The sequence below is a fragment of the Haliaeetus albicilla genome, chromosome 28, assembly GCF_947461875.1.
Source record: "Haliaeetus albicilla chromosome 28, bHalAlb1.1, whole genome shotgun sequence".
NCBI lineage: Eukaryota > Metazoa > Chordata > Aves > Accipitriformes > Accipitridae > Haliaeetus > Haliaeetus albicilla.
In genome coordinates, this window is record NC_091510.1 from 4,419,685 (window position 1) to 4,442,137 (window position 22,453).

The following is a 22,453-nucleotide window of genomic DNA, read 5'->3' on the forward strand; positions in this document are numbered from 1 at the left end:
TCTGACTGTAAATAAACTATATTTGTGGGTTCTCCTGATCAACGCAAACGTAGGCCTGTTGGAAGGAAGGGCAGTAGGAGGGATAATAGGTAGGGACTAAAGTACTTAGTAATCATGATGTGTCATCTTACCTGCTGACAAAATTTATCAACCAGCTGTACTTAGGTGGACAGGCCACCTTACTTAGAAAAGGAACAGATAAATTAGACATGTTCAATAAATAACATGCGTTTGTTAACTGCATGCTGAAGCCCACGCAGAAGCGAAGCAGACGTAGTTCCAATGTTCTAACTGGTAGCATAAATGATCTAGTATTTCCCTAGAAATTCCTTACAAAAACTATGCTCTGCCTAAATGCTAAAAAAATCAAAGCCAAAGGTAGGATTTCCTAACAAGAAAACTCCACAGACAGACCAGTGAACTCCATGAAAATATAAAACACAGTGACATGCTCTTACCAAGACCAATTTCATCCATCTGCAGACCATAGAGAAAGCCATTCTTATTAAGGAAAGCCTGAAGGCTCTTCTCCTTGGCTTGGCCTATGGTGTCACAGTCCAGAACATTAACTTGGATAGTTTGACAGGCATCTCCACTCTCATTTTCTGGGATTTTTTCAAAGATAATGTTCACTGTCTGGGGAAAGAAACACATGTTATTCTGACTTACAGGGAATACCTGGCATGGGAAACCTACAAACTCCTGACAGCATATTTTCAGCATATTTATTATTAAAGCTATTTCAAACAAAGATTATTTTAATTAATTACACAATGAAGCATTTAGAATTCCTCATGTCTGAAGAATCAAAGATATATAGCTATATATTTCCAAAAGTGTATTTTGTATTCTGCTTTTGTGCAAATCTATTTCAGTGAATTACCAAAAAAAGACAGGACACCAGGAAGAATCACAATGCATGTTCTAAAAAAAGCATTTTATTTAAAAGGAATGCCTTTAAAAGCAAAATGGTAAGTGACTAGAGATCTGATAAGGTTGCTCAGTAAGTCGTCATGGTAAGCATGATTGATTTTGACTGGATAGGAATCAGTGTTAAAATGCATATTTGCACCAGCAGATCATGCCGAGTGCCTTATATCATACAAAAAAATACACCTCCCCTGGCGACATCAGTGTCTGTCTGCATACAGCTGTGTCTCTAGAGGCAGCAGAGACAGGGCTACTGCAGAAGCAGTGCAAAGGGAAAGCATGCTGCAGCAGACAGAACCTAAAGTGGTCCAGATCTGCACAGAAAAGTGTGATTTATTCTGTTAGTCATTACTCCAGGTCAAACACCCACACAACCTGCCCAGTTACAACACCCCTGCCCTTTAGCTCACAGCTACTCTCAGCTGGGACACAACTCATCTGCTAGGCTGCACACAAGGTGAGCATGGGCTAGAGGGAGGTGCCAGTGAGACTGGGTGACCATGTCCAGGGAATGTTTTCAGTCAGGTCTTATTTCTGGTGATGTCAGGCAGCTCAGCTGCCAAAAGGCAGGGAAAAAGGGATGAGCACAGAATTGCTAGTGCCAAACGATAACAGCAATCATTTCCAGTGCCACAGCCTGCTCCTTGCAGAGAAATCACTGTTCAGCTACATGGATACAGATGTTCTGCTGGAGATGCCTTGGGACAGACTTAAAACAAGTGTTGTAGGTGCTGGCACTTGACCGCAAGTGGCAAAGGAAAACCTACATACTCGAACCATTCTGGCTCTTGGACATTTCTGGTATAATACATATCTTTTAACTGAAATGAGAGGACTGTGGGTATGACTCAGTGAAGGAGCTATCATTAAAAGAGGAAGCAACTAAAAAAATTTTTTCTCCCTGCTGTCATGTGAAGGAAAGAACTTCTGTCCAGGTTGCTGAAGGGACAACTTTTCTCTCTTCTTAGAAAAATTGGTAGTTATTAATAGTTGTAGAATGCTATTTTCTGCTTTATTACCCAGCAAGAGTGGAAATTATGACACACTGGTGGTGAAAAAAAGTACTCCAATGAGACAGAAATTAACTTTACTGTTTCTACAGAATCAAGAAGAGTATTAAAAACAGGGTTGCAAAACTATGAAGATCAGGATTCAACAAAGACTAGGATGTAACTGAAGTCACTGAGAATAACTTAATCAGGACACTGAGATGTTTAATTGTGAGGAAAATGAGTCCATGGAAAGGACAGACGGAATGGAAGAGGAGGGTATGTGGGAACAGTGCCTGCAGAAGGAGAAGCAGACTGGATGCCATGCCTCAGGTTAGGATTTCATGCGGAAAATTAATAAAAAAATATATTGGCACAGGAATGAGGGAGTCATGCTTGGTTAGGCCCACAGACCAACTGAACAGACAGTAGTCCTGTCCTTGATTTTGATTGCCCTGAGGTCATGGTCTTGTAGGATAAAAATGTGGACAGAGACTAACTGTATTTTGTCTTTGGAAAACTCATTTTAATCAAATTCTTTGTCTCTTCTAGTCTCCGAACTGATCTTTCTGGAGTAGCTACTCACACTTCAGCTGATGTTGATTTGTCTTTACATCCTTGGAAGCATTCCTTCCTTTAGTTGATCTTTCCTCCTAACATTATTCCTACACTGCAATATTCATGTTCCTGCTTCTCCTTCATTTCCTCTTTCTTTCAGACTGTCAAGAGAAACTGTCTTTTTCTCTGCTGCATTTCCTTTTCAGCACATGCTCTCACACAGATTGCACATAAATGTGCAGCCTCTTCAATTATTAGCATGTGAGAGTCCTCCCATCCCCACTCAACTCATTGTCGGATGACAGGACTGTAAAAAGAGAGCAGCAGTCCTTTATGCAGGTGGAATACAAGTCATTTATGGACTTCTTAATCAAAAGTATCCACAATGTGAGGAAAATAACAACACTTGATGACTCAAAGAAGTGGTCAGATGGGAAGAAATATTTAAATACATAAAAGTCTCTAAACCAAGAGAGACAGACAGTTTTGCTGATATGATTTCCTGCAGAGGTTAATCTTAAGTGATGAAGCAATTGATGGGGAGCTAGGAAAGCCAATTATTATTAAGTCTTCCCTCTGTAGCTGAAGTTTTCACAAATCAGATTCAACCTGTCTGACAGCACAATCCCTGGCTTTAGAAACCATTAATCAGAAGCTGACAGTCACAATCACTGCATTTAGACACAAAGTGTAGAACTGGAAAAAGAATCAGAAATGACTGTAAAATTATGAAAGCCTTTTTATGATCAGCTCTGAAGGTCAGAAAACATTTAAGAGAAATCACAGGAGGACACATGGAAGGCACGAGGAAACATCATCAGGCCCTTTTCTAAGCTCTCTCACTTTGCAAAGGAAACGAAAGTACAAGATAACTTAGGGAAAGATTCCAGAGGAATTATAGCACATGTGGTTCTACCTAGTAATATCTAGGGTTGAGACTTCATGCACTAGAAATTAGTGATTAGCAACACAAAGTCTCAGTGCTTTTCAGCAAAGGCTCAACACAGGTTGCAAGAATTGTTAAAGGCTACTTAAGGACAACAATGCAAGCATCTTGCAACTACTTGTATAGCAACTAGCTTGGAACCTAGCTAAAAGACAGGAACAAATTTTAAAAACATTTTTTCACTCATGCAGTGACAGAAATAACGACATTTGAAGACAATGTTTGCAGATGGTTTTTCAGATTTGTAGTTTTCTTGAAAATGAATTTCAAACAATGAATTATTTATTAAAACTATTAATAACCATAGCAGATAATAAATGAGATGTGGTTTAGTAAAGAAATGTGATAATACTGTATTTTCTTAGAAGTGAAGAAGAATTATCTGGGATATTCAAGGGCTCTTATTCATTACCCTGTTCTCTATTCAGCTATGCATCTGAACAAGGCATATTTCCATTTCTCAGACAGACTGAAAAAACAAGAAAAACTTTTGATTGGTAAAAGTTAGAGAATTTATGTAAAGGAGACAGTACAATGATGTACAGCACAACAAAATTGCCTACTCTCCTGTCTCCCAGATTATGAAATACAATAAACAGGAAAAATCAGATTGATTGTATGATCCTTCTGTAGGAGCCAGAACAGTTACCATGAAGAGCATAGCTAACAAATTGGCATAGAAAATGTTACAGGAGTTAAATTTAGGTTAGAGGGGCACTACACAAAGCAAGGGTTATACTCTTGATGCTACAGTATGATACTCAATCTGTATCTAATTCAGAAGACTCTCCTGTAGCCAACATCTGCACTGCTCGCTTCCTAGCGAGGGTTGTTGTGTCCTTTTCTGCTGACGAAAATCCCCACATGTCACATGCTTTTAATAGCTTCCTCATCTCTCACAAATTGTGTCTAATAATACCAAAACCATGGCGTCTTATTAAGAAATTGGGTTCCCTGTCTCTGCTTTACTCCCTTACAGCCCTCCCACTTCTTTTAATGCCCTTCTTTTAACTCATAAAGCTTTGCTTCACTTTCAGTAAAAGGCTGTCAGCTGAACACGTGAATTAGATCATTTCTTCCCATCTAAAAATGCAAACTCATTTCAGCAAAGAATTCAACAGCCCAAATCCCTTTTTTAAAATAAGCAGTGACTATTCAAAAGAATGCTGGAGCACCAAGTCTACCACATGAAGAGGTCTCCCCTGGTTTTCCACAGGAGAGATTCCACCGAAAACTTCTCCCATGCCAGGCTGACATTGTGTAGCTTTTCTATCTAAAGTGAAGCACTTCAGTGAAATACTAACACACAGCTGTGCACCATGCTTCTTCATCAGTCATTGAGCAAATTATCCACCGAGGGGTGCAGCTGCTTGTCTGCCTGTGAGAAAGCAGGCTTGTTTCTTCAGCCTGCGAAAAGGCTCCACGACACATCCAAGTCTCTTTCAAGGCAGTTTTATTTCTCAATACTCAAATATAAGCACAGCATGAAACCACAGAGCTCCTCAGCTCATACTGGACCAGTGCTTTTAGAAGCATCTTTCCTTCAATTCCTCTGCTCAAGTATTTACTTCAGTAGCTCATTTCTGTTCAATATCTGACCCCTTCCAGCAGAGAAGGGTAACAGTAGGGGGTTGGCTAGTCCCAAGGTTGGTGGCCTTTTTAAATAAGGCATGGGGCCCAGCCAAAGACAGCTCTAATACAATTCAAAACCAACACGTTTCTTAGTTCTCTTTTCCTCCTGTTATAAATGGCCTGAATTTTAGAAAATCTCTCCTTCTTTCTCTGTGCCCAGTGCTTCCTCCTTGTCCTGCCCCAAGAGTTTATCTGCATAGTGGTGTGTTCAGGAAGAGACCTGTGGAGCTCCCCCTGATCTTTAGGAGCCTGTCTGTATCCTGCTGTTATTGGTTTGGAACTGAAGTCCCAATCCTGAAAGGACAGATTTCCATGCAGAGTGTCTACACCCTTGTTTGTGCCCTGCCACTGATTTGAGAGTTGAACTCCCTATCAGATGCATCCTTGCATCTTCAAGGGCCTATATAGCTTAAAAATCTGGACACTGAGTGTCTCCAGATGTGCTTCAGTATCTTTCTATCACCCTCTCTTTGGCTGTGTTTTTATACTTTGCTCTGGACAGGTAGATTTTAATGTACTGCTATTGTGGGGCTGTGGAAATGGGCAAAATAAAATACCAACAAAATACTGCAAGAGTCAGAACTGCAGTGAGCAAAAGTGCAAATGCATTTGAAAACTCAGCTCAGAATTTATTCCATTTAGAAAACAAAACCTGCAATCCCTTAGGCAGAAAGAGAAAATACTTGGTTCCCTGTCTGTACGCTCACAGGTCCTGCATGTCATTGCAGTGCATGTGAAGTGGTATTAGTGAGAGAAGAAAAGCTGACTCCTTCCACTTCAGCATCCTGTTAAATGCTGTTCTTGAAAACGTGCACAGCTGGCCTGCTTCCCCAGCCCAGAAAGGCTCACTGTTCCACCTAAATCTCTTTAACAGCACAGCTTTAGTTTCCAGCATAAATCTTAGACAAAACACCAAACAAAACTGTTTCCCTGTCCAGCCAGAGCTAGAGTCCTTGGGCTCCATCTCTGTAATTTTACTGCAGGATCCTCTCTCCTTGTCTGATGGTTTTAAAAGGGAACATTCAGCCACTTCTCAACTAAAAGTCCAATAAACTGCTGGACAGCGGGGAAAGCTGACTTATTAACCCTGTAACAGTATCATTATCTCCTATTTAAAAGCAGGAATACGAAGTACAAAGGCAGCAAACAATGCCTGAGAAAGGCTATCTGCCCTCTCACTTCCTCATCCACCTACAGACAGCCTTCCCCACCGACAGCGAGTCCTTTAGACCACTTCCCCTCTCTCCTCTTTGCTGCAGGCTGCCCACAAAACCCTATCAGCAACTGCAGGCATAGAAGTAGCACTAGGAAAAGTATTTAAGGCAGTGTTCAGCAGTTTCAGAGTCAGCTATCCCCCCAAGGTACTCTCAATTTGAATTTGTGCTATAAATAAGAAAAGTCAATCAATTCCACAGGACCAGATGTTCCTGCACAGTCTACTAGTAGTAGGCATATTGAGCTTGCTTGAAAATTGCTGCTCTGCATAACTACTGGGTTTTGTATCCTATGGCTATAAATAGCAATATATTTAAACTTACCCCAGATCCCAAATGCATGCCAGAATGCAGCGCACAAACAAGGAAACCAAAGATACGGTATTATGCATTTAATTTTTAGTCACGAACTTCCTTTCCAAATGCACGCTGTGGTAACTTAGCTTGAAGTACCTTCACATGAAGCTTCCAACAACAGCTTTGTAAATAGCTATAAGAAGATTTGACTACAAATTTGTCAGTCCAAGAGCTTTCAGCAGAAAATGACAATTCAGAAATGTTTCACAGAAAGGTTGTCATTTCAGTGAGCTTCCTACGTGACCCAGTGAGCTAAGTCCAACAGATTGCTGACCAGCCAAAATTTCCAGGGTCATGTAGTCTCCTCTAGTATGTGGCATCTTAGGACCTCCAGGTTCTTCCTGCAAAAAAAGATGGGCAGATCTGGAAGCTCCAGCCCTACCTCAGGGTATGGCCTCTGAAAAAGACTGAATTCTCCTCCAAAGCTGCCAGCACTTGCAGTGTCCCTGCCATGGCAGTTGCTGCCCTGGCAGTTTCTGCTCCCAAGCTCTGAAGCCCACTATTCAGTCACACTTCTCATATTCCTAAGTATGTCTGGTAACTCTGACAGGAAGCCAGGAGTTAAGAAGCTATGGAAATGACTGGAAATGCAGATTTTTAAGTTCTCAGACTCAAAATCACTTGGAAATTCTGGGGGAAAAAAAGTGCTCTGGTTATTCTGAAAGCCTTTTTCAGACCTCCTACTCAAAAAGTCTCAATTTTTACATGCTCCAAAGTGCAATAATCCTCGCTGTCCTTTCTCTCCTCAGTGTCAGAATGACAATCAGTAAGGGAATTCCAGCTTTCAAAGAATTCTGAGTGTAACGGTAAAATAGGAGGCACTTTGTAGTTGCTTTAAGAAAGGCTAGAAATCTATGGTAAAGTTCAGAAAGTTAGCTAGGCTTCCCAGATACCTAGTTTTTAACCAAGCGACTAATTAAAATCCACCACACTGTAACCTTGCTAATTTGGAGCTAGTAACATGGAAACCCACAGCAAATTATTGTTGCCTGAAGAGTAGCCACTAGTAAACACAATAGAAAAATAAAACCTCTGCATTCCATTCCTTCATTCATTGGAAAGTGTAATTTAGTTTAAATTCTAAGCATATGTTTATATTTTTGTAGTACAGTTTAAAATAAGAAGGAATTTTAATACCCTGAGACTTCATTAAACCTAACCTTTGGCGATTAAGGCATGCTGTGAAGCAAGGAGTGAGTGCTATTTGTGAAATGTATATTGGTGAAATACCAGCTAGTTAAACTCCATTGCATTTTGAAACTTTGTCAGCAATAACAATTTTATTATCTGGGTACTTAACCATCATCTTAGTGTCTAAAAGCCTTAATTTAACTTCCTAGAAAAAGAGGAAACATTGTAGTTGTCCGTGTTTGGAGGGAACACAAACTGGCAAACATACCACTGTTTTGAATTCAGACACTTGCCACAGCAGCCAGTCTTCATTAAGCGTGTACAGGGCTTTGCAAGTTATCGCGTCAACAGGTCCTTTGTTTATTCTCTGATTGAGGGTTGTCACCAGTGAATAGAAAGGTTCACCAATTGTCTCCTAGGACATGAAACAAACACAAGGAACACGTTTATTTTTGTAATCATTAAATGGGCATGAATAACTATAAAAAAATCTCGTGTAACTAAGTATTTCCTTTTAACTAACTTGTTGTCTTGCAATTAGAAAAGAAAATCCCTCTAAGCAGATTTATCCAGTTATTTGTTTAACCTCCATCCTTTGCTTTTCGGTGTGAAAGTCTCATGCAAATAGCAAGGGACAGCTGGAGTGTGCGGCAAGATAGCTCACAGCCCCTTGCTGTGCACAAGCACACTACAGACAAGCTGCTCCTACTCCACCTGGCAGATGCTCCCTAGTTCCACCAAAGAGCGGGTGGGGGGTGAGACGTGCATGTGTTCACATGCTTACTTCAGCTATTTCTTCCTTTTTCAGTCTTGTGACAAAACAAGCTAACAACTAGTTTCCTTTTGAATTGGCGTCTCCCCTTGTTCCTGAAAAAAGCCTTGGGAGCAAGGTGGTGGGACATACAGTGGCGTATCAGTGAAGGAGGGAATGAAACTGGGGTTTCCCTCTCCTGCCTGAACCTCAGGCTTCAGGAAAGCACCTGAGAAAGGAAGGTTGGATCTTTGCTTCCACGTGACACCATTCCTGCAGCCTGGCTAAGGCATCTCACTAGCACAGCTCTGTAAAGATGACTGGTGTATCGAGAACAGATCTCTGACAATTCCTTGGCTCACTCCTGGGGTTTCAGGAAACCGGTGCGAGCTGCTGAGCCTCAAACAATTCTGCTGCTGTATTAATGCAAGGACTGATATGAGTGGTACCAACACTGCAATATCATCACACCGATAAGAGAGACAGGAAGCATAACCAAGCACTGAAACCAAGAACGAAGTGCTACCAAGTGGGCTAAAATAAACAGTAAAATGAAAGAAAATGCTTATTTTATTTTCACTGGAAATCATTTAGGTCTTGAAATCTGCGATGCTGTTTGGAGGTTAAAAAGTTTGGAAAGAAGTTTAGTTTTCCAAAAGAAAGTATTCCTTAAAACTCCGTTATGTGGTAGCTTTCCAACAGCTTGCACAGAAAGGTACAGCTGCATTTTAACAAGCGTGTCAGTCTTTTAGTATGATCACAATACATCTCATGGAGATGAAATAATGTCTGACATGAGAAAAGGATATGCTAGAATTGCAAAATTACCCAAATCTCAGCCAAATAAATGACATGATCATCACTTACAGACGCACTCTTTTCCTACATCCCATTGATGATAGCTAGCTAAGTCACCTAAACTAGAGGAGCGCACATTAATAATGTTAAATGTTAGAATAAATGCTTTAAACTGATCCCTCTAACAATTCCTGCAGAAGAAATCAGTTAAAAAAATCTTCTGTATCTTACGCAGTGAAAAGATGAACACGTACCCGGAGAAATCCAGAAAGGCAGACTGACATCCAGTTTGTCAGCAATTTTTCGACGACAGATTCAGTTCGTCTGAGCAGGAGCTTAGGCTGTACATTGCTTGATTGCTCCATCAAGTCCTTTGTCAACACTTCCAAAATATGGGTTAGATAAACTAGCTTAGTTTGTAGTGCAATAGTCAAGAAGGATGCAAACAAGCACCTGTTTAAAAAAAAAAAAAAGAATGCTATAATATTTGGAATTTCTCTTCCCAGTCATCTTTAATAAATGAAACACACTTTAGTGCAGTTCATATCCTAAGTTTTCCCTCCTCAGGCACAGAAACTGTCCACTGATCTCTAAAAAAATATAAAAATGCAAGTCCATCTGCTCTTGTGATTATTTTTTAAACACAGAATTTGTGTCTCTAAATTTAATTCTGCAGAACAACACCTGCTTCAGTGACAGAACATTTCTAAACTGTAGAACTGTTTATCTAACCCCAGGAAGTGTTTACAGTTTTGAAGTGAGTTTTCCTGCTCCTTTGCCTCTTTGTTTACACGTACAAACATTCTGATTTCTCTTTAATGGCTTGTTTTAAAGGCAATGTTTTTTCTTCCTCAGTGTATGCAGATGGAGAAGATGGAAAAATTCTCTGGAGTAATACAAGCTTGTTTTGCAAGAAGTAGAAATTACATCTGTGTGCTACAATCCATGTTGGTTTTTCCTGCTAATTCTTTGTCTTGAAGATGATAAGCATAATCATACTATACCTGTCTTTCACAGAGAAATTTTTCTGCTTTTCAAGGGTGTGAATGAGAGTAACAAGAAAGTTCTTGTTACAAATTAAAGCATGCAACATGTTGAAGCTTTCATCCTTGCTCGTTTGGTCTCTGCTCTGGAATAGTTAAACAAAAATAAGCAAACTGTAGTTTGGCTATGATGGATTCTTAATGCTCAGAATAATGGTAAGCAACATATGGGGTAAGATCCTAGCCTCATTAAAATCAGTGAGAATTTTGCATTTATTTCATGGGTCTCAGGATTTTACCAAAGATGCATTTGCGCTTGTGTACAACAGAGTACGCACATGCAGAGCACACATTTTCTGTCGTATATACAAAGTAATGCTGATAGTTAAGTTTGCCTGTCATTTCCCATGACTAGATTCTGTTTATTTTATTTAAATAAGTCATAATATACATTGGATAACAGCATCTTATATATCAAATTCTTTTTATGTATAAATCCATGTAACCCTCCTCATGGGGGAATGGGAGCATACTGAAAATGCAATCTGATGTGTTCTAGGACAACACTGAGATAAGAGATACAATCACTCTTGAAAAAAATGTTTATTAAGGCATATCACACTACATCAACTTACCTGTGGCATGTCTTCACTGAAGATGGATGCAAAGCCTCCTGACTAAAATATAAGACAGGTGATATTTATCATTCTTACGTATACCAAAAGTTTCTAACACATGTAGGTTAAACATGCCAAGCATGTTCCTGATGGCATACAACTTGAAATAAAACCATGGAAATGCTGGCTTCTAATGCAGCTACAATATAAACACTCTACACAATAACTTCTGCAAAGGTGCTGTCAAGGTTCACTGAAAAGTGAACTCTCAAAGGTGACGTGGTATTGACTTCCATGTTACTGTGTATGTTACCCTATGGGGCTGAGCTGCACTAGCACAGCCATCATCTAACACTCCACAGAAAAAGCTGTTTATTAGCCCCATCCGCAAATGTGCTGGTGGGCAAGGGGCACTGCAGGCTGCATCCTTCTTGGATGGCAATGATACCCTTTGGCATACAGGGCTTCTGTAACAGTGACACTTGAGTTCATCTGCCTCCATTCACTTCAAGGCATTTAGTGAATGTTCACTAATGAACTCTCCAGGAGGTCCATGCTGTCAGTCTCCAGAGAGGCACAGGTGCCACCACACTTCCAGTCCCCGCGAAAGCTCTCACAACAAAGGGAAGCCCCCAGTTCTCAATACCTTGTCAATGCCTCTTGTCCCACTCTTACAGCCTGTAAGGTCCCAACACAGCTGCATGTTCCCAAAGCAGCACCCTTGAGCAATAAATTCACACTAGTACCATTTACTGCCATCTGCTATATCTGTGATACTGGCAGCCCCTCGTTTCCTTATAGAATCACTTATCCTAATCCTATAAGCCTAATCCTTATAGAATGGTTAGGCTGGGAAGGGACCTTCAAAGATCATCTAGTCCAACCACCTGCCCTGGGCAGGGACACCTTCCACTAGACCAGGTTGCTCAAAGCCCCATCCAACCTGGCCTTGAATGCTTCCAGGGATGGGGCATCCACAGCCTCTCTGGGCAACCTGTTACAGTGTCTCACCAACCTCATCATAAAGAATTTCTTCCTTATGTCCAATCTAAATCCATCCTCTTTCAGTTTAAAACTATCGCCCCTCATCCTGTCACTACAGGCCCTGGTAAAAAGTCTCTTTCCAGCTTTCTTATAAGCCTCCTTTATATTGAAAAGCTGCAATAAGGTCTGCCTGAAGCCTTCCATTCTCCAGGCTGAACAACTCCAACTTGCTCAGCCTGTCTTCATACGAGAGGTGCTCCAGCCCTCTGATCATCTTTGTGGCCCCCCTCTGGACTCGCTCCAACAGGTCCATGTCCTTCTTATGTTGGGGACCCCAGATCTGGACGCAGTACTGCAGGTGGGGTCACACGAGAGCGGAGTAGAGGGGCAGAATCACCTCCTTTGACCTGCTGGCCAGCCCAGGGTACGATTGGCTTTCTGGGCTGCAAGCGCACATTGCCAGCTCACATCTAATTTTACATCTACATATCTGATTTTTCATCCCTCCCTTTCCTCATATCTCCTGTTCTCTTCTCCCCTACCATACTCTTCTTCCTCCTCCTCCACTGGCTATTCCCATTTTTCCAGAACTTCTTCAGCATCCCTAACACCACCTACCAATAAAACACACACACACAAAGTGAAACAACCAGAACTACATTAAAGGTTAAAAATGCTTGTGAACAGGGAACAAGCATGGTAGCATTAAACCAAACGATGTGGGAAATTAAGGGCAAACAGAAACAATAATCCAAATTTAACAAGTAAAGCAAAAATCAGGCTGAACATAAGGAATATTTTAAGAATAGATGTAATATCCACTTAACACCTACAAGCATTAAGCACAAAACAAAAGCTATCAAGCCAGATTAAATATAGAAAATTGAAGCAGCAGGAAGCGAGAAACTAAAAATGAAGATGGGGTCCATCACTCTTAATTTTAGGTATCTGACTCCCTCTTTAAGCAACTCATCCCATCCTGAGACAGATGTCTCAGGCAAATGGGATGAATCACTTTGAGCTGCCTGTCTCTGCACTGACTACAGAAGATGCTCAGTGAACATCTTTGATGTTTGTGTTTAAACAGCTTAGATTAAATGAGACAAAGCCCATCGAACACACTGGAAGGCAGAAAGAGTACAATACGGACATCATTCAAACACATGAGGTCAGTGAGGGAAGTGACGGTTTGTCACTTCAACCCTTCTGATACCCAGTTGCAATCTACTACTCCATTGCCTTTTCTGTTCATCTGTAATATTTGTTTAGTAGAGCACTGCTCTCAGCCCAAGGCATGTTTGGACACTCCCGCAATGTAAACGGTAAGTACTTAGCAGGAAAAATTGGTACACGATACGTTAAATAACTTGCCTGACTGTAGAGAGCTAACAGTGGCAAGTTTACCTTCGTGGTATCAGTATTTCAAACTGAGACAAAATCTAATTGAAACCATTTCCAGGATGCGCAGTGGCATGAGACTCGCCAAGGCAAAACAGGAGCCCTTTCCTTTCTGACCTCACATAATGCAACAGAGTGGCAGACTTTGTGCCTTTTTTTCTTTCCTTTTTATTTGCATAAAGCAAAGCATTTCCACCCAGACAGCTTCTACAGATTGTTACTGTTTTGACAGGGGACTATCGCTAAGGAAAGATATATTCCTAAAAATAAAACCACTATTTTAATGCTAATATGCCTGGCAACAAAATAAACTGAAAGGAGAGAGATGCAGAAAATAAGGTTTCCTTGGTCTACTTTTTTCAAACCTACTAGTGACCCCATACAGATTAGAGTGGGGGCATCACAGCAGTACCAGAAAAAATAATCCCAGTTTCCTCCCCAGTGAGAACTGGACTCAAAGTGCACAAAGATGATGCATATGTAATTGTTAAATACTATTCTGCCTTAGTATCTGGTATTTGGTGGTGTACAAAAAAAGGCCCTGATTCTGCACCATCACATGTGTTTAACTGTATCACAATAGCTTTTAGTGGGATCACACACAGCGATAAAGTGAAGCAGTGTGCAGACAAGACTGCAGGACTGGGCCACAGCAGTGATGAGTAACACATGAAGACTAGCAGATAATTCACATACATAAAAGCTATACACTAAAACACAACAGGAGTAACCAAGGGTTTCTACTCATTGGTGTCAGTTACACAGCACAATATCACCAGCTGAGATCACAGCTTCTGCCAATCAGTAAATGCTGGTAAGCACTGGTTACCATCATGATAGAATTTTGAAAGCTGTGGCAAATGCACTTATCAGCATCGTAATGTGCCACATATGCAAAAAAAATAGCAAGAGAAGCAAAACATTGAAGAGAAGGCCTCTTCAGTCCTCTGACACAGTGGCACAAACTGCTCCAAAGAACAGTTAAAATATCCACCTCTAAACTGGACAGCACTTAAGTACTTATGCAATTTTTAGAGCATTTGACCTGCATTCCTTTGAATCAAGGTCTTACCATTTCTGTTAGCAGCTTGCAGTAGAAAGTCAGCACGACCTTAGAGCCATTTCTTCATCCCACAGGTCTAATTAGGAAGTGTCATGATGTTAGCTAGCATGTTAGCTAACCTGACTGCTACTTTAATTAGCTATAGCATGGAAAGTGAAAGCATGAGACAAAAAAAGCAATGGATAAATTATAGCTTAGTTAGGATGGCCTGAAAGGCAAGCAGCTTAGTGAGGCTGGGCAAAAAAGAAATGGATGCACACACAACCCTTGAAAATTCAACAACGGTGCTTTATCTACAACATTTAGGCTTGGTTGAATATAGAGATGTACAGCCTTAAGTATTCTTTAGTAATTCTTGAATCAAGAAAAGTTTCTTGTGAAAACAATGTGCAACTACTGTGTAGCACTTACTTTAGTTATTTGATCCTGACCTTCCCAGCTTTTTCATTATTAGGCAGGGCTGATAGCTGAAAGACTTGTAAATAATTACCTCTGGAAAGAAAGTTCTAAGAGCAAAGTGTTTGTAGTCAAGGAAGGGAACGGTTCCAAAACTATCCACCACGTCTAATTCATCCATCTGCAGTTCAGCAAATCCTGTAAAAGCACACCCCACCCCCAACCCAGAGAGTTAGTTTAGTTGACACAAAGTCATCTTCACAATTATAAATTGGCCCCAATAGCTGTTCCTTAAAAAACAGTTTTCAGGGAAGAGAGGTTGTTTTTCTAGCTGAAGCTCTTATGAGCGGAAAAGTACCAATCCATTTTTTCCCCCACTTTTGTTGAAGGAAATATTATATGCAATCCCATTAGCTCAGTGCTATCTGCTACTGCAGTGCACACCAACATTAAAGAGGAACTCTGATACAACACACAAATATTCTAACAGCTATAAAATTAAAATGTTTACATGTGAGCTTCTTGACAGTTTCAGTTCAGAAATTATGCTGTACTTAAGCACTATAAAGCTCTTTAGACCTACCCTCGCGTATTTCCTTCCGAATCTCATATTCCAGCAGTTCAAGTTGCTGACTCTGTTTACGAGTTAACTCTTTGGATTTGTATCTAGTAACTATGAATGCCGCTAAAAAGGAAGAAAAAATTATTCTGAGTACAGAAATTGCAGAACAGACAACCCCTATACAAGACATATTTTAATATTATTTTAAGAAACAGAAAGATTAACATACACTTGCACTCTGCAGGAGGATTACTGCTTCTACTGTTGTCAGTGTGCTAGTACCCATGAGCCCTAGTTATCTGGATCTAAACCCCAATGTTTAATAAAAACCATTCCTTTTAACAAGGTCTTAGAATTGTCAATCCAACTTTATTTGAAAGTACAGCACACCCTACGTACAACCTGCACAGAGAGACACAGAATCTAACAACCACTTCTACTATTAGCAACCTACTTAAAGTAGCACTGATTAAACAGGAAAAACAGTTGTTTTGAACAGGAAATCCACTTCCAAATTGTTAACTTCTCTAAAGTTTATTTTCAGAGAGTAAAGGCACGAGATATGCTTCCTGTAAAGGTAATGCGCTTTTTAAAAAGGAACCCAGCCAAAGAACAAACTCCTAAACTTATTACAATAAATGGAAATTTATCAAATATATAAGCAGGTCAAAACATTCAGAAAAAAGGTATGACAAAAAGAGGAGGGGATAACTATTTCCCCCCCTCAGTTTAGTAATGACCTACAAATTCATGAATGATCCAAAGGAGACTGAGCAGAAACACCACAAACGCTGCCTGAGGATAAGCAGTTTGTTAGGGAACATCTGCCCCAGGGACAGGAGGGGAGCCCAGCTCTGACAGCTGGAAGGGCCCAAGCTGTGACACAAGGATGTCAGTCCTGTGGCTTGCCTCACTAAACAATGGCTAGTAATCCCAGCAGAACAGCCAAAACGACTGCCTTGTAACATGCTGTAGTCTGACAAGATGGACTTCACCACCAGACCAGAGTTAACTTTGTCCACTCTTACTTGGAACAGGGAAAAACCACCAGACTGTTTGTGACAGTTCCAAACACATATGTGTGTGTGTATATGTGTTTATGCATCATGAGTATATCCTTCAGCAAATCAAAACCTGAAAACACATTACTGTACTTACCTATAATGACACCCACTACAATAGGCAGCAAAATAAGAACATATAAATATATGTGTGATGATGTTGGTTTGACTTCGTGCTCAAAATTTCCTAATTTGACCTGAAGAAAAATAATGTCTGTGTTAATAGAAGATAGGTATTATATCAGTGCTTAAACTGACATTTGATGTATTAAAAAGAAGTATGTATCTGAGGCACGTAAAGGACCCTCGTTCTCCAGATTATTGGGAAGACAGCAGCAATTTAGGAAAACATATGTAAACCAACACAAACTTAGCTTTTGCTGTATTTGATGTTTAAGCAGGATAACAAAGCACTGACAAGAGAAAATTTTGGAGGTCCTCATGAAGCACCAAATTTTGCTCTCACTGCAAATGAGAGCCCTCAAATGAAGGGCAGGATCTCGCCTTCAGCCGGCCAAGTAGCTCATGCACTTCAGAATTATTGCTAAACTTTCTGGCATTTTGAAGCAAGGAGGGCACATGCTGATAATTAAAAACATTCCTTTGCACTCAGTGTTACTCTGCTGAGCAGAAAAGCAAGGTAAGACTCAAGCTGATAATGAGGGAAGTAAAATTTTTAATAGATGCCTGGCCCACAGCCCTCTTCCCTATTTCTTTGCAGAAATTTCAACCTCTTTGTGTAGGATGTTCCTTAAGAACAAATACAACATACAATACATGTACAACATCCCCCAACAGCCACTGGGCTTGTCAAAGGCAGGACAGGCATTAATTCTTAGGAATACATGAAAGTGCTTAGGTCCCCCAGATGCCAAACTGGAACATTCACCACTGATAATTGTGGCAGAAGAAATTTCACAAAGGAGGATCTCAGAGGACTATGAAAACACATAAATAAAGGGTAGCTAAGCCTATAAACAGGCTAGAAGTAAAAATATGCTTTGACACAGAAAAAGAATACCACCAAGTGCCAGGGATAGAAATGAGCCTGAGATAATTGAAAAGGAGAGTTGAGCTGAAATTATTTTGGGTTACAGCAGGGAAGGCAGAGATCTGGTGATTTCAATCACTGGCTTGTCACAGGAGGTGAGCAGCCAGGGCAGCTGGAGTCTGCCAACTGGATAGTCACATCACAGCTACACGGACACGACCAAGCAGAGAAACCCCACAGGGCTGGAAGGACACTGCCTTCATATTTCTGGGGCTACAAAGAACAGAAGACAAAGCAGACCTATTTCCTCCATCAAATGTTATTTTTTCCTCAGTTGCTTATGTGTTTTCACAATTTCTATACAAAGTACTCTTGGTCTGAGCCTTCCTAGATTCCATTTGCCTTTTCCAAGGCTGAAATACATTGGTGGCTAAATACGTTAATCATCCCATGGCTAATACACCTGTCTTTCTCCACTTGTCATGTCCAACCAAAGCATTCTTGAAGCAGAAATTTCTATTACTCATCCCTGTTTATTGAAAACTGAGATAAAGCATTCGTTTAATTTTCTGCTCATATTTAGATTATCTTTAATCATCACCATAACCTTCCTATTTAGTGGCCCCATTTCTTTCCTTATCTTTTATTTATCTTGCTTATGAATCACAGACTAAATCAGGTACACCTGAATTCATCCAATTCCTATTCCTAAATTCATTTCATTCTTCCTGCATGACATTATAAAACCTCCTCTAGACTGGTAATGCCTCTGAGCTTTATGTCATCAGCAAACATTATTAGCGCATGCCTTACTTTTGTGCTCATCACTAGCGATATTAAGTAATATCTGTATGAAAATCAACATTGCCCAGAGCCAGCTCCCCATACACAGCATCCAGTTTTTCTAATCCCTAGCATCTTCATAATCACCATGTTAAGTAGTTTACTGAATGACTTCCAGGTACATGTGATCTACCACTTTTTTGTTGTGGAAATCACTCATCTTATGAAATAAAGACATCTAGCACAATCTGCTTTTATTAAAAAGAAGTTGACAATTATACCATTTTCCATTTACCTCCAGGTCTTTCATGAGTCCCTCATTCAAAAATACATTATAAATCTTTACACAGAGCTAGGATTAAATCAGCAAGCCTCCATTTGCTTAGTTATTTTTTTTCTTTTAAATACTGGTTTTATATTTGCTGCTCTCCAGTCATATACTGTATGTCTCCTGACTGCAGTTTTATTTAAAATCTTCCTGCAAAGCCTACAATATCATGTGCCAGTTCATTCTCTGTGCTGTGATGGGAATGATCCTGTTCCTGCTGTCTTGAGCCCCTTGATCTATCTGAATCTTGCTTCTGTCACATGAACGGCATTTTCCTCTTTGACACCTCCATTCAGACTGATCATCCTATCTTTGACCCCACACTCAATATCCTCTTTCTTCCTGAAAACTAAGGCAAGAGATACATTTATTCTTGGGCCATACCTGTCTCTTATACCCAGCTTATCCTTTCTTCAGAGCGGCCCTACTTCTTCTATGATGATTTATTTATAAGACTGAAAAAACACATGATGATTTCCTACTTTTACATTTTTCTTGATGTTGGAAAAAAATAGTTTTTAAGGTACCAGAAATGAAACGTTACATTATAACTATTGCATTTGATTTGCCTTAGTGAAGTGGTGACCTTTCTATGACAGTCACTCCTATGAAGCTTGCAGGATGAGCATGTGATATTGCAAGGCAATGTTAATATTTAAATGCAACACCAATCTCAGAAAGGCTTTTCCATGCCATAACTGGCTCAGACGGCAGGATCCACAGATGGGGGATCAGTTAACAGTGATATGAAATTGAGAATAGCTTCGTTAATCTTTACTATGAGCCATATGCCTTGAAGTCAATAGAGTTATTTCAGTTTTATACCACCATACACCGCAATAAGTCTGGCATAATTTTTCTCCCTCATAAATGGTGATGATTGCATTTTAAAAAATTCATATCTTCATCTTATTCACAGAGCAAATATCTTAAGCTGCCATTTAGCTTTGACATCCATGCTAATGTTCTTATATTTGGGCCTGGCTTTGTGCCATATGTTCAAAGCATTTTGGCCTTCCCAGTGCACGTTGAATTTCACCCCCTTTTTTATCCAGAAACGCCTTCTCTTCTTCTCAGTGGTCATCCCTATGCACTGTTCAAGATCCTTATCTACTTTAGTAGGAAAAAGTGAATGGAAGGATACAATCCTTTTCCTCACGGCCACACTGCAGCAGCAGATTGCTTACAGATCTGAGATGAGGGGCTCTCCTGGAGGCAGTGATGATGTATTGGTGATGTCTATGCTGCAGCTAGAGGTGTGACAAGCTATTGCTCTAGAGGTGTGACAAGCTATTGCTCTCCCGGAGCTCAGCAGCAGTGAGCTCAGTTTGGGCTGCAGAGCCTACCCTCTGACACTACAGCAGTAACGAGACAGTAAATGAACTCAGTACTGTTAGTGGTACCTAAGCTAGGCAGGCATGCTTAGATATGAGGAAGAGAACTGTACTAGCAAGTAGCAGCAGAGCAGAAAATGCATCCAGTTCCTCCCTCTATAAAGAACGTTCATGACAAGAGCATTATTGTTACATTTTACTACATTTGTACAAACACCCAAACACTGTTGAATTGCAACAAAAGGGAATTCTACTTACAAAAACTTTCACTGTGGAAAAGTCAATCTTGTCTGTTGCTTCCCTTTTGAATTTGCATAGTATGGTGCTACGGTCTGGCTTTTTGGTAATATTTTGGACACTGAACCATATCTTTTTGGTCTGTGCACCATTCATATATGACAGATAAACCTCTACCTCAGTTTTAGAAATATTCAAGTTGTCATTTTCTTTCTAGAGGGAAAAAAATTGAAGATAATAAACAGTCACTAACTACAGTAAGAAATAAAATTATCCCCAACAACCTTTTAAAATAAGGAATTATAGTTTATTACTTTCAAACTTACATATATTTTTAATTCCAGATCAGGATCCAGCTCAGTGTGCAGCTGGTAGTTAATGAACACTGGGTCAGGGTGGTAGTGTAATTTGACACATGGTATAAAGGTAGTTTCCACTTTTAACATCATATCAACAACTTTACCCTCTGTTGCATGGCTCAGGCTTGGCGTTAAGTAATGATATTCAGATTTATTTCCAGGACACCTAGACACCTAGAAAAGCAATAACAAAGCTGTAACAGTCATTAAGTACTCAACAGTGGGTACAATTACAAACAGAAGCACTTAAAATCATTTTAATGTCTTCCTGATTTCACACAGGTATCTGCTAAACCTCTTCTCTGCGATCAGGGCTGCATGCAGAGCACCTGGGAAAATTTCTGTGTCGAGCCTGTGTCTACCTTTAAGCACATTTATCACACACTCTGCACGCTGCTTTAAGGCTGATTGCACACTGCTAAGGCAGCTATTTCCTGCAGTGAGACAGGAACAGTGACAGTGATTTCTCCTTCCTTCCCCTCCATGCAGGTGACAAGAGAAGAGCAGGACAAGCTCTCCAGCACCCCGGGTATTGGCTCTCCCCAGTTTAACTCCTGAGAGAGGGGGGGTGCTACCGTCACCCCATTGTCTACTCCATGGGATGGTGCTGCTCTTTTCTGGTCCCTGTGCTGCAAGCCCAGGAGTCAACAGGGTGCTTACCTCCTTATAGCCTCGGAGAAAGGGTTTCATCCCAACATCAGCTCCAGTCTGCCACAGCTTGCTGAGGCAGTGGCACCATTTGGGTTCTCAACACGAAGCCAGAGAGAAGTATGCCACCCCCTCTTCCAACAGACCCATATATGGAGGTTGGGGAGACTCAAAAAGGACAGATTTGGAACAAGTCTCTAGAGCATAGAAAAATGCAGGAGGGTACCTTATGTGGACCCATGATCTTGTACTGACAATGTGTGCAACTGTGTCCTGGTTTCAGGTGGGACAGAGTTCATTTTCTTTCTAGTAGCTGGTATAGTGTTGTGTCTTGGGTTCAGTGTGAGAAGAATGTTGATAACACACTGATGTTTTCAGTTGTTGCTCAGTAGTGTTTAGACCAAGTCAAAGATTTTTCAGCTTCTCATGCCCAGCCAGCAAGAAGGCTGGAGGGGCACAAGGAGTTGGGAGGGGACACAGCCAGGAGAGCTGACCCAAATTGGCCAAAGGGATATTCCATACCATGTGATGTCATGCCCAGTATATAAACTGGGGGGAGGTGGCAGGGGTGGATCGCTGCTCAAGGACTAACTGGGAATTCGTCTGAGTGGTCCGCAATTGCATTGTGCATCACTTCTTTTGTATATTCCACTTCTTTTATTACTATTGTTGTCATTTTATTATTATTATTTTTATTATCACTATTATTTTCTTCCTTTCTGTCCTAGTAAACTGTCTTTATCTCAACACACAAGTTTTAGGTTTTTTTCTGATTCTCTCCCCCATTCCACTGGAGGGGGGGGGAAGTGAGCAAGTGGCTGCATGGTGCTTAGTTGCTGGCTGGGGTTAAACCACAAAAAACTGTAATCCTACAAGTGGTCATATTTATTTCAGCAGGGTGACTGATGTGTGCCTGCAAGTGTTTAAAAAATACTGAGATTCTCCTGAAACCATAGGAACAAAGCCTAATCCCTCAAGAGTCCTCTATCTGGTATTGTAAAGGAGATTAAGACTTACAGTGAGGTTTGATCTCTGGTCGTCTGAAATAATCACACTGTCCACCACATTAAAGTTTCTACCAATAGTAGTAATTTTGCGACCACCACTGAAAAAAAAAAAAAAAAAAAAGGAGTGGGGGGAAAGGGAGGTTAATATTACCTGTTTTCCAACAGATAAGTCCTGGATTAATGCTTCAGCTGTGAATAAACTACCTATGTGCATTTTGCTTTGGTAGCAGCCAGTATAATAAAGTCAGATTGCAGGACAAGATAATTTGAGCTATATTCTTTCCTCATAATGTAATGGTAAATACTTTTGCTACCGCAAAACCAAAAGACTTGATAGCATACACATGCATACTCCTTTTCACGGACTTTCCACCTTGTTTTCTATTCATGCAGCCA

At 40.5% G+C, this 22,453-nt stretch overlaps 1 protein-coding gene across 1 annotated transcript in view; it reads right to left on the reverse strand.

Moving 5' to 3' along the window:
* Nucleotides 1-22,453, reverse strand: part of PLXNC1 (plexin C1) — a 71,904-nt gene that overhangs the window by 16,173 nt on the left and 33,278 nt on the right. The window contains exons 12-22 of the mRNA XM_069773724.1: nt 22,068-22,155; nt 20,370-20,576; nt 20,065-20,256; nt 16,468-16,567; nt 15,331-15,432; nt 14,842-14,945; nt 10,925-10,966; nt 10,311-10,435; nt 9,561-9,759; nt 8,026-8,172; nt 459-636 (exon numbers count right to left, since the gene is read on the reverse strand). Of these exons, the coding sequence (XP_069629825.1) occupies nt 459-636; nt 8,026-8,172; nt 9,561-9,759; nt 10,311-10,435; nt 10,925-10,966; nt 14,842-14,945; nt 15,331-15,432; nt 16,468-16,567; nt 20,065-20,256; nt 20,370-20,576; nt 22,068-22,155 (1,484 nt within the window). The remainder of the gene's footprint in view (nt 1-458; nt 637-8,025; nt 8,173-9,560; nt 9,760-10,310; nt 10,436-10,924; nt 10,967-14,841; nt 14,946-15,330; nt 15,433-16,467; nt 16,568-20,064; nt 20,257-20,369; nt 20,577-22,067; nt 22,156-22,453) is intronic.